The 12,596-nt window shown below is 43.3% G+C and overlaps 1 protein-coding gene across 1 annotated transcript; it reads right to left on the bottom strand.

Annotated features, from left to right (window-relative positions):
- Positions 1–3,895: 3,895 nt before the first annotated feature.
- LOC308404214 (uncharacterized protein) lies at positions 3,896–6,560 on the bottom strand. The gene is made up of 4 exons (XM_080894145.1): positions 6,329–6,560; positions 5,330–5,524; positions 5,165–5,241; positions 3,896–4,925 (listed from the first exon to the last, which is right to left on the bottom strand). The coding sequence occupies exons 1-4, from the start codon at positions 6,356–6,358 to the stop codon at positions 4,286–4,288; spliced, it is 942 nt and encodes a 313-aa protein (XP_080750271.1). The 5' UTR covers positions 6,359–6,560; the 3' UTR covers positions 3,896–4,285.
- Positions 6,561–12,596: the final 6,036 nt, after the last annotated feature.

Here is a 12,596-nt window from a genome sequence, read left to right as displayed (position 1 = left end):
TACATATAGGATCTTGGGGGTGGGCACAATCACGGAGTCCAAATCACCATCAGGGTGTATACCTCACCCCTGACGTCGTTGCCCACCTCTCAATTTTAAATACACTTAGTCATTGAGGGCTAGCAGGAGGGACTATGCGCTTACCTGCTGCTCTCTGGCAGGTAGCTCCATGCCCTCCTGGGTTTTAATTGCACCTTAGAACACATATGCATCAACACTACAATGAGCGGGTGGAGGGAGGTTTGGAGTCTTCTCCCACCCCCATTCTCTGCGGCCTGCTGGAGCGGGAGGGCTAGTAGGAGGAGTTGGCCGTCCGACTGCGGTCTGGGGTGTGGGGCCTCCCTGCTACTGCGGAGTCGGGGTGGTCTGCCTCTCCCCACCGCAGGGAAAAGGGTAACACCACCTGGGTCTGGGTGCAATTCCCCCCTCCAGGGGCAAGGGTACCTAGACCCGGTTTGTAGAGTACGCTTGGGGAGTGTGATTGTGTGTACAGCGTCTCTTTATGTCTGTCTCCACGTTGGTTGAGTGTGGAGTGAGTGCATATGAGAGCATGAGGGTGGGAATGGATGTTTGTGTCTGTGTGTGCCTGTATGTCTGTGTCTATATGTCAGGTTGGGTATCAGACGCCACCTCTCTGGGGACATCTCAGGCCCTCCAAGGTTTGGAGGCCTATCTCCACCCACCACCACTTCCCCTGCCGGTGGCGGACTCCCTCAGGTGTCGGTGTGTTGGTGGTTCTTTGTGTCTGGGGGTGGGCGTCCGGGTACACACCGGCTCACTCCTTGGCGGCCGCTTGTCGGGGCCTGGGGCTCGCTCGGGCCCCTTTGGAGGTGGGGTGCCCCCGGCCTCTCGGCCTGGGGCTCGGTCACTCAGGCACAGCTGGGGGCCGGCGGAGCTCACGGGCGCGTCACTACAACTCCCCCTGACTTCTGCTCCGCGGCTGCTGGGCGAGCCCTCATCTGGGACTCTCCTCAGCTCTTACTGGAACAGTGGCGCGGCTGCCCCTCTGTTGGTCTTCCATGGTCTCTTGTGTTCTGGGGGCCTCTGGATGTCTGGAGTTTTGATCTCCTCCATACCCGCTTCACACCCTGGAGGACGGGGCTGTGGCCCCCCCACACTCCCTAGCAGATCATTACATGGAGAAACCTTTGGAATGCAAGCATGCTGATCCACACAGGTATGCACACATGGGTATTCACAGACGCGGACTAAAGCTTTCTTGGCTGCTGCCTCAAAGCACACTGCGCTGTCTATCTTGCGTGCTGCACAATATCGTTTATTATTTAGTAAATATTGATATCTATGACTAGCTAGTTTATTGTGATGGTGCTTTGTTTTCTCTATTATTATGTTGCTCTTTGTTGTTTGCTGTCTCCTCTGTTTGTTTGTTTTTTTGTTTGTTTGTTTGTTTTTTTTTTCTCCATACAGGTGACCCAGGAGTTCTTTTTTTTTTCTCTCTCTTCCCCCCCCTTCTCACCATCTCTTCTCCCCTTTGGTTTTCTTTCTTTCTCTCCCCCTCTTTCTCTCATTCATTCCCCCTGTCCTATTTATAAAAAAAAAAAAAAAAAAAAAAAATGACAAAGGATGAACTGAAGCTCTGCCATCACGTAATGTCGCATACTGCTGTTTCTGATGTCATTTAAAGAAAAAAGAAAAAAAAAAAAAAAAAAAAAAAAACTAACATAATCATCCTGCTGCAACCAGGTTTCTGTAAGGCAGAGTAAATCAATTTGTTGATCAATTATTAAGTCATGTACTAACAGAGACTTGGAGGAGAGAGACCTAATATTTAATAATCCACATTTCACTGTTTTACTCTTTGGTTCAGATGTGGATACTGTATTGTTCTTTCTTTGTGATTGTTTATGTTTAAGTTGTTTGTTGCTGGTTTTTAGTTTGTTTTTTGTCTTTTTGGAAGCTGACACGATCTCTATGGAGATGGGTTTTTGGGGGGGTAGCAGGAGGAGAGAAGCTGCAGAGAGGCGTGTAAGACTGCAACTCTGCTTCCTGGTCCCAACTCTGGATAGTCATATTTTGGGGGGTTTAATAAATTTGTCCATATTTCTAGAAATGAGAGCTGCTCCATCCAAAGTGGGATGGATGCCGTCTCTCCTAACAAGACCAGGTTTCCTCCAGAAGGTTTGCCAATAGACTACTTGCACTAGGGCATGTGACGTATTTCCGTTTCCAAATAGTACCGCTTGTGCGCTTCCGGTACGTTTGCTTATCTATCGGTAGCTATGCTAATGTCGCTTCAGAATGAGTATAAAAAGGAAAGTATTTAAAACAGAACATTTTCAAAAACAGGAGAAGAAATACTCCGAGCATTGCTGTGTCCCACTTTGTTCAGCTTCAGCCAAATTTAATGGCATACTAAGTTTTCATGCCTTTCCGACCCATTCCGACTTGAGAAGACAATGGCCGGTAAACATACGCCGGGATCATTTCACGATCACCTCTCACACCAGGGTCTGCTGCAGACACTTTGCCAGTGATCAACTCATAGAGCCAACAACCCTCGATGGTCGAAGGAGGCTTATTAAAGGTGCTGTACCAACACTTTTTGAGTGGAATGGCTATAAAGTTGAACCACCGCGGCGTAGTGTTTGGGAGAGAACGGAGCGGCGCCCTGAACTAGTTCCTCCTGACGATCAAGAAGAGCACAGTCTTACAAGAGATCATGACTACTGCTCAGTCCCTGAGCCGTCTGCATTGGACATATCTGCATCAGCTGCAGAAGACCTGTCCAAAGACGTGGAGACTCTGAGGAAGGAAATACAGGAGTTACGTGTCCAGCGAGAATTTGGGTTACAGCGTTTTGCTGGCTCCGACACTGACATCCGATTCTATACCAGGTACACCTAAGTTCTATTCAAGCTAACTGTTTAAAATATACCAAGGTCACCATCAGTTAAATTTCGAAAGTTTTTCCAGTCTTAATGAAAACAAAATAGATATTTACTTTTCATCTCTAATCTGTATGCTGGTTCGGTTAGTGACAAGGAACTATTCAAACAATCAGGCATTGCTGAGAAGTTGACTGAAGACATGGCAGTGATGGTAGATAAGGGCTTCCTAATCACTGATTGTTGTAAATGCAAAGTGTACTGCCCACCTTTTCTATCTAAGCAGAAGCAGATGCCAGCATACCAGGTTAAGGAGACGCAGGCCATAGCCAGACTCAGGGTACATGTGGAGCGAGTCATTAGGAGGATCAAACAGAACAAACTTTTTGATAGCATCATTACCATGTCACATGTTTATAATATCAACCAACTGTTTGCAGTGGCATGTATGCTGTCAAATTACCAGAACACAGCATTAGTTAAAAAATGGGTTAAGTGAGACAAGATGGATTTTTCCCAAGACACCAGTGCCAGTAACTTATGGAAAATGACCTGCAGCTGAGGCCACTACAGTTGCATTTCTTCCTTCTCAGCTGACAATACTTGATTACAGAACTGGTACTTGAGTGCTGATAGTTGAGTTTCAGTTATTGATAATTCAAATTCATTGCAAATGTTTAATGTTAATAATACTGTTTAATTATATTACTATATTACTATTCAGATTCAACAAAACTGTTTATCAAAATTATAAAGTAAATCACTAAATCGTTTTAAAATCATAAGTGACATTGAGCTTTTGGAACATCAAAAATACCATTTGTCATTTTCTACAGTTCAGTTGTGTTATTGTCTAAATGTATATCAGTATGCTAGGCATGGAGTTTTAAATACTTACCATGTAAATAAGTTCTGCACAAATTCAATGTTTTAATGTGTGTTTTTAAAAATTAAATTGATGCCATTGCTTAAATAACAGTTTATTGATGTCACATAAAGGTAACATGTAACAACAAAAGAATTCATGAAATATATTGAAAATAAAACATCAGTTATTTTGTTCCAGCCAGCCTGAAGGATCTGTTTTTCTTTTTGCTATGTTTTCACTGTTCATTTTTTCCAAACACAGGTATCTTGGCATATATATGTAAAAAAAGAAATAGTCTGCCTTTTCTCTGATTGCATTGTGCACATCTGTATCCATGTATATTCTTTGCACTAGGTAGTCCTCTTGTGCCCACACAACAAAGTCACACCACTGCATCCCACTGATGAGCAGTTGTCCTTGCACTTGCCAGTAATATGCGTGGCTCTTTTTTAGTTTAGGGGTACCACATTCCATCTGCACATATTTGCAGTCAATAAAGTTTTGTACATTGGGACATTTGAATTCGACGAAGCCAAACTGGGGGTATTCATTGGGGTCAAAAACAACACCATCAGGAGATGCAGCAAGCAATGGGGTGAATGACCAGACCACAGGGTGAGTAGTTAACATTCATTAGCCTACTATACTCTGCTGCTATTGCAGGCTCCATCTCAGTTCCTCTCCTCATGTCTGCTGTCTGCCTTGTTCCCTTCAATATACGCTCTGCTAGTGACTCGGCCGAGCTCTGGCCTCTGACGTGACACACCTCCCGAAACCTAGAGGCAGTCACTCTGGGCCTGCGGAGCTGATGCCACTCAGACGAAGAGCTTTGCTCACGTGTAGCTTCCTCTATTTTGTGAGCCATTTCCAGAGTTACAGACAAGCTTTTCAGATGCAGAAGCTCTTCTTCTGAGCACACAAACACACAATCTGATGGCAAGATGTCATACCCCTCCAGAGGCAAGTGCGGTGTTGGTGGTGCATCGCGGTGTAGTGTGATGTACCGGGTTGTCAAAACCGGCTGCTGATATGACAGAACACTGCCCTCCTGCACCAGCCCAAAGGCACTTTCCACAAGGGGCTTGTCAGGTCTCATGTTCATTGTGGTCACAAGTGGCCTGTCCTCAATATTAAATTTTGCATATGCCTCCGTTATTCTGAACAAGCAGGGATCTGGTAACGGACCCACCATGCCTCTGTAGAAGCCACTCCTAAAGAAAACATCAATGACAATAATGTAAGGAAGAAGGTTGTTATACTGAACAACAACTAAACTAAAAGGTGTAAAACAGTGGTGCATAAGTTAGAGACTGGGATGTACATGACTGAGTTAGCCGTCTTCAGAAAGTGTAATGTATGTAAATTAATACCTATTCTGACACATGTATGTATGAATAAATAGCAACATACATTTGTAACACATGAAACCAAATTTTACAAATGTAATTACCGTACTCCAGTCTGGGCCATCCTATTTGGTACCGGCTTAGTGAAGATCATGGAGTTGATGGGTCCTGGCTTCACACCCTAACAGAAGACACATTTACTATGGATGGTGTTGCTGTTCATATGTAAACATGGACTAATTCAAAAACTTTAACCTCATTTAAATTACCACTGTCCGTGGCTTGTGCCATTGCTGTTCAGATTCCGTGCAGCTATGCACAGGGGGGACAACCGGCACTCTGAGTTGTGAGTAGTGTGCTGTTTGGAAGAGCAGTGCCACTGTGTGATTGCACATAACAGCGCCTGCCACACAGGAGCACTGGCTATGTGTCAGTATCACCGGCGATGAATCCAGAAGCTTAATCTAAGAAGAAAGAACGAAAATTAAAAATGTAACATCTTCATGGAAGAGCCGAACAGGAACATAGTTCAGTGTTATGGTTACGCACCCTCCTGAATGCTTAGTGTTTCCTTCTCTCCCTATTAAAACAACTTAACCATGCTTGATAACTGTAATAACTTAGATTGTGTATATTTGCAGTATTAACTTGTTGTCAAATGTTTCTGATCACCCAAACACACGTTGATTTAACTATCTGACTAGTCAAATTAGGAGTGATAAAGCAGGGAGACAAGGAAAACATTCAAGTTGATGGGCCTTTAGGAATGAACTTAACTAATGCTTAAATGAACTGAACCCCACTGAACGGGGATTAACAACTTTACACAGCTTCCTGCCTACACTTAGTCTGTGTGGTGCCTCACTCTTCCTCATTGACCTGTAGCACAGGGCTCTCACACCGACCTCCCCTGACAACCTGTCTTTATTGGACACTGAATAAAGATACAAGTACCATTAGCATTATTTCTGTATTACTCATTTCAGCATGTCTTAAACATATATATTTTACACTTAGCAAGAGTAGCATTAGGTAGTTAACTACCTCCATAGTTAGCCAACTACCTAACGCCATTATAACAGTGTCTAACTACAAAAGTGACATTAGTTAAGAAAACCTCAACTATAGTTTAGGACGACATAAAACACCGTTTAAGAAAACATGTAATGTAGAGAACTGACATCAAATGAAGGACATAGCGGAGTAACGTAGTGTTTGCATTTGACGTTAGCTAGCGTTTCTTTGTCGGTTAATTTACGTTTTCTTACCTTCGTAGTTGTGTATATATGATGCAGCATATAACTTAAATCCTTTATCTAATTTGCTGGCGGGGGTAGTCGTCACTCTGCAAATCCGATGAACATCGGTGATGTTCAATTTTGGGAGCTCTTGTAGGCAGCGAGTGTAGAACGTCGCCATGGTTTAACCGCACCGGAAGCACTGGGGCAGGACTACATAGAACGCGGAAGTGTTAGTGCAAGTAGTCCATTATCTATGAAGCCCACATCGTTTCTGGGACACCACTCAGACAGTCAGCAATTTAAGGAGAACATGCGGCTAAACATGTCACTCCTGGTCTGATTGGGGAGGGGACCAGAGAAAACTACAGAGTCCGACATTGTTTTGGCAAAGTTGCACACCGATTCAATATTGATTTTAGTGACCTCCGATTGGCGTAACCGGGTGTCATTACTGCCGACGTGAATTATGATTTTACTGAATTTACGTTTACCCTTAGCCAGCAGTTTTAAATTTCCTTCAATGTCGCCTGCTCTGGCCCCTGGAAGACAATTGACTATGGTTGCCGGTGTCTCTAGCTTCACATGTCTGAGAACAGAATCGCCAATTACCAGAGTTTGACCCCCGGCGGGTGTGTCGCCGAGTGGGGAAAAACGGTTAGACACATGAACGGGTTGGTGGTGTACCTGGGGCTTCTGTTTAGGACTATGCTTCCTCCTCACCGTGACCCAGCCGCCCTCTTTCCCCAGCTGCTTGGGGTCTGCCGGGGAACAGCTAGCGGGGCCTACGCTATCTTCGGCTGCACCAGCTACAGGGGCCTGGCTAGCTACGGGTGAATGAAGGGTGCGAAGCCGAGTCTCCAATTCAGTAATCCTGGCCTCCAGCGCTGCAAATATGCTACATTTGTTACAGATATCATTACTGCTAAAGGAGGCCGAGGAGTAACTAAACATCTGACACAATGAGCAAGAAAGTGCAGGAGGGACAGGTGAAGAGGCCATGGTGCTACGAGCTAAGCTAAGCTAGCGAGACAGTACAGAGACAGTGAGTGAATACTTTGGCTATAAATTAGGTAGTGAGTACACAGAAAGTGTGCTTCGGATGAAGCACGTGAAGATTATACTATGAAAGAAGAATGTATTTAAAAGTTGTTAATTAAATTGCTAAGCAAATAAGCTACTCAGAAACACCACTGTGTTTGAGAAGGAACAGGAAGTGATACTCTACCACAGAGCGGTATCAAAATAACAGCCTAAACATTGGCATCACAGCTCCTACTAGTGGTGGGAGGTTCATGATTTCAAAAGTGCTTGTTCATATTGAATAAAACTCAAATGTATGGAATGAGCCTTAAATTTATTGAGTGAACCTTGAAAATATTGAATTAAGCTCTGAATGTGAAAAGTACCACAAATACATTGAATGAATATCTGAATATACAGAAAAATCTCCTTGTACAGTATCTGTAACAACTGAAAATAAAATAAATAAATAATATTAACAAAGGTCAATCAAATGGACCAATATAGCAAGGCCTTGATGATCCACTTGATAAAGTAAATCCGTTGGGCATCTTTCTTGGCCTTAAGACAATAGTTCTCATGGCTAAAGAACCAAAAGGGACAGGCAGCAAAAAAAAGAAAAAAAGAAAAAAAGACTCAAAATATGTAACATTTGACGTCTGATGTTTGATTCAAGATCAATACATTGATCTGAAATTCAATATGTATTTTAAAACTATGTCTCTTACAGCTTTTTTTGTGGTGACAACATATGAACAGAAGCTTTGCAGCCATGTGACCGTTTACCACGTCGTTTTAACTTGTTGGCTGTTTTAGACATGTAATAATCCTGAAACAAAGTGAAACATCTACAAAATATTATGTAGATGAGATAAACTATGGCAACTTTGAGTAAAAAACAAGGATATATTCTCTCTCAGAGGAAATAAAAAAAATTCATGGCAAGCATTTTGCTCATTATGTGGAGAAACTTGGCAAGGGAGAGTTGACAATGGATGTTATCTTGTGCCCTCCAACAGTGTTTACTGATGTTGTGAAGTGTAACCCTGGATTTCTCACTGACTTCAAACAACATGATTTATATCGTTATGTTAACAACAACTCCTGAATTTATACTGGAAAAGATCTGAAGACCTACAAAGGTTTGGATGCCTATAAATTTTTGTGTCAACACGGGTAACAAACCACAGTCACTGCTCAGGTACTTACCTGATTTTTGTTACATTTTGATATTGACAAATCTCTGTGCGTCATCCCTTACATTATCAACAAGTTAACGTTGCTCATTTGTGATTAATGACAGTGATACCTAGGTGAGTTGTTGAGGATATCTGTAATTTTCCATCAGCAAGCGCTGCTTTTTTTGCCTCTGTTAGCTGCTGTTAGCTCCTGGTCCTGCTATTCGCTGTCATGGTCTGGGTGGGTACCTGCAGGTCTCCAACAGCGGCCCCTCCTCCTTTAGGCGGAGTTCGGTTGCTCCTCCCTGGCTGACCACCTGTGAGCAATTATTCCAGCAGTATATCAGACCTGCGCTCTCAACCGTTCATCGCCTGAGTATCTGCTATCCCCATGTTAGTCAAGTGGAGCATCATAACTCTGTCCAGAATCCGTGTGATGACTTACTTGCTCTCCTTGTTCTCAGAGGTAGCACCTGCAGTGGAGGTCTTGTCTCCCTCACTCCCGCCTTCCTGGACCTGGGCCGCTTGCTGCTGATACGACGTGGCCTGCCGGCCCACCACTCACTTGCCTGCCTCCCCACGTCTCGACCGCTTCCGGGCCTTCCGTCCCACCTGTCCCCTCCACCTGGAACCAATGCCCCGGCCCCTGCCTAGTCCTGTTTCCGCCTCCCCGCTGCCTCTGCTATTCAGCCGTCTCCTAGAGGTGTCTAGGTCACCCTCCGTTATCTTAGATTATCCTACGCGCCACTAGTGTGGTGGCGTTGTTTTGTTTTTTGCTTGTGTTTGCCTGTGGGCGGAAATAAATCCTTTGTTCCTTATCATCTCGCTTCCGGGTTGGTTTCTGCACCTGTGTCCATCTCTGTTCCCTCGTGCCGCTGGGCCGTGACATTCGCAGCTGTTACTGAAACTTTTTTTTGAAGTGGATCTAAGGTTGGCAGACTTGAACTTAGCAAATAAACTGTTGATATATTAGAATGTAATCAAACTGTTGATCAGAGGAAAAGAAGTTTAAAAGTTTGGGATGCCAGCATCTAATCTTACCTGGCAAAATGTTTTCTTTTTTTGTTGTTGTTTAGCCGTCTCTTCTCAGCATGTCTGATTTGCTGATCATAACTATTTGCAATAATATCAAGATTAAATTAAATATGTTCATGTAGGATTTATTATGTTAGAACCTTAACTTCAGTTCAGAAGTGAGGCTTAAGGTGAGGAGGAAGAGGATGAGATGAAGATGAGAAGGTGAGAGTAGTTGATGCTTCTCTGTCAACTAGATGAAGAAGATGAGAAAGAAAAAAGTAGAACGCAATAATGAAAAAAAAATGTAAAAAATGATTGGTTTTAAAATTTTAAGTAACTTATAATTGTTATACTATTTATCTGATCCCCGTTAATCTGTTACTTGGGTTCTTTCCGTATTCTTTTGAAACAACAGGAAAGTGATTAAAAAAAGATTCTTTCCATCATGGATGATTGCTGCACCCAACCACACAGCAGAATGTAAGCATTGTGAGGAAAAAAAAAGAAGTGATAATTTCTATGTAAAGTATGTATGTCTAAGGAGCTTGGAAACAAGGCGACTGGACTTCTTTTCTTTCTTGAAGATGTTTCACTTCTCATTTGAGAGTTTTCTTCAGTTCTAAAAGCAAATGGTGAAGAATTCCATGCATTTAAATCCCACTGGGAATTGTCCCTTAAGAAGGTCATAGACCCACTATTGTGCCTCATCACATGAGCCAAGGTGTGAAGAAAGGTGTGGGTCATTATCAGCAGAGGTTTTGGGTGAAACCATTGTGAGACCCTCCCTCACCCCATCATATGACCTATTGAGGTCACTTGACGCAAGATGTGAGTGGGGGTTTAGGGGTCTGGTAAGGATCTCAAAACTGGATTGTAGGTGGCAGATAGTTGGTATTGTAAGCCACTCCCTCTGTTCAAGGATGGTCGTTCACCGTGCACATAGGTGGAGCATTTTTGACCAAGAAGATGGGTGGTGTTAAAGAGGAGGCCTTCTAGTATGTCCACTGTGCCATGTCCACTCTGAATGACCATTGAGTGATTCTTTGAACTAGAGATTTAAACAATTAATTAATTAGCAAAGGACTACACTTCTCAGAAGTTGGACAATATTCTTTTTTTTTTCTATTTTAGGCAAAATTTTATTGAGAAGGTGTGTACATGCAGACAACTTGAAGTATATGATTTTGTATCTCATATGTGATGATCTTGTGATGATTTAAGGGCCACAGGCTAAACTGTTCATGTTTTCATGATAAAAGAAAGGTCATCTAAGTTTTACACCTTCCACATACCTGAGGGAAGTGACTGTGTCCATGCTGTGGGGTTATTTTGTCCAATCAGGTTCTTTACTTTCTCCTGACACACCTTTCTTTTACATGCATGAACTCTGTACTCAGTGAGTCAGTGATCCCTGTGAAGTTTGAACTTTCCTTCTGAGTGTGGAGGTAAATAATAAACTGGCAAGGTAATAACAGTGGATTGCATTTGTATAGCGCTTTTCAAGGAACCCAAAGCGCTTTACAATTCCACTATTCATTCTCACACTGGTGGAGGCAGCTACAGTTGTAGCGACAGTCATGATCCCTGGGACAGAAGCGAGGCTGCCATATCGCACCATCGGCCCCTCTGGCTAACACCAGTAGGCGGCAGGTGAAGTGTCTTGCCCAAGGACACAACGACCAAGACAGAGAGCCCAGGGATCAAACCGGCGACCTTCCAGTTACAGATGCGCTTCCCAACCCCCTGAGGCACGGTCGCCCAATGTCAGGTAGGCAGACTCAACCGAAAATGCATTGAAAGAAAAATGACTTTGTCAGAATGACACGACAGTCATGATCCCTTCTTTAATGTTAAGTTTTTGATGATTTTGTTTGCTTACATAATTCTGTGCTTGTGCTATCAGCGGTTTTTCAAATATTTTCATAATATATAACAGAAAATATTGCTCAGTTGTAAGGACAAAACCACAAAGTCTAACACAAAAGAAACGGATTTGTAGGTTTATAAGGGAAAGTTTTATTGTGATTATTGTGCTACATATTTAAACTATGATTATGTTATATTATTCTGAAAGCTTCAACCCTTCAATCCTCTAGTGCATGGGGTCAAACTCCAGTCCTCGATGGGCAGTGTCCTAAACCTTTCCATGTGTCCCTGCTGCAGCACACCTGAATAACATCAGTAGGTCATTAGCAAGACTCTATAGAACTTGACTGCATGCTGAGGTGGCAGTTCAACCATTTGATTCATGTTACAGCAGCTCGTGAGTGAATATGGTGCAATAAAAGTACTTTTGGAAGTACTTTTTTCCAAACACTCACATTTACAGTGGGGCAAAAAAGTATTTAGTCAGCCACCGATTGTGCAAGTTCCCCCACTTAAAATGATGACAGAGGTCAGTAATTTGCACCAGAGGTACACTTCAACTGTGAGAGACAGAATGTGAAAAAAAAATCCATGAATTCACATGGTAGGATTTGTAAAGAATTTATTCGTAAATCAGGGTGGAAAATAAGTATTTGGTCACCTCAAACAAGGAAAATCTCTGGCTCTCACAGACCTGTAACGTCTTCTGTAAGAAGCTTTTCTGTCCCCCACTCGTTACCTGTATGAATGGCACCTGTTTGAACTCATCATCTGTATAAAAGACACCTGTCCACAGCCTCAAACAGTCAGACTCCAAACTCCGCCATGGCCAAGACCAAAGAGCTTTCGAAGGACACCAGGAAAAGTATTGTAGACCTGCACCAGACTGGGAAGAGTGAATCTACAATAGGCAAGCAGCTTGGTGTGAAAAAATCAACTGTGGGAGCAATCATCAGAAAATGGAAGACATACAAGACCACTGATAATCTCCCTCGATCTGGGGCTCCACGCAAGATCTCATCCCGTGGGGTCAAAATGATCATGAGAACGGTGAGCAAAGATCCCAGAACCACACGGGGGGACCTGGTGAATGACCTGCAGAGAGCTGGGACCAAAGTAACAAAGGTCACCATCAGTAACACACTACAACGGCAGGGAATCAAATCCCGCAGTGCCAGACGTGTTCCGCTGCTGAAGCCAGTGCATGTCCAGGC

Source organism: Rhamphochromis sp. 'chilingali', assembly GCF_963969265.1.
Source record: "Rhamphochromis sp. 'chilingali' genome assembly, chromosome: 10".
Taxonomy (NCBI): Eukaryota; Metazoa; Chordata; class Actinopteri; order Cichliformes; family Cichlidae; genus Rhamphochromis; species Rhamphochromis sp. 'chilingali'.
Note: the sequence above shows the minus strand (reverse complement) of the source record. Positions and strands in the feature narration are given on the sequence as shown.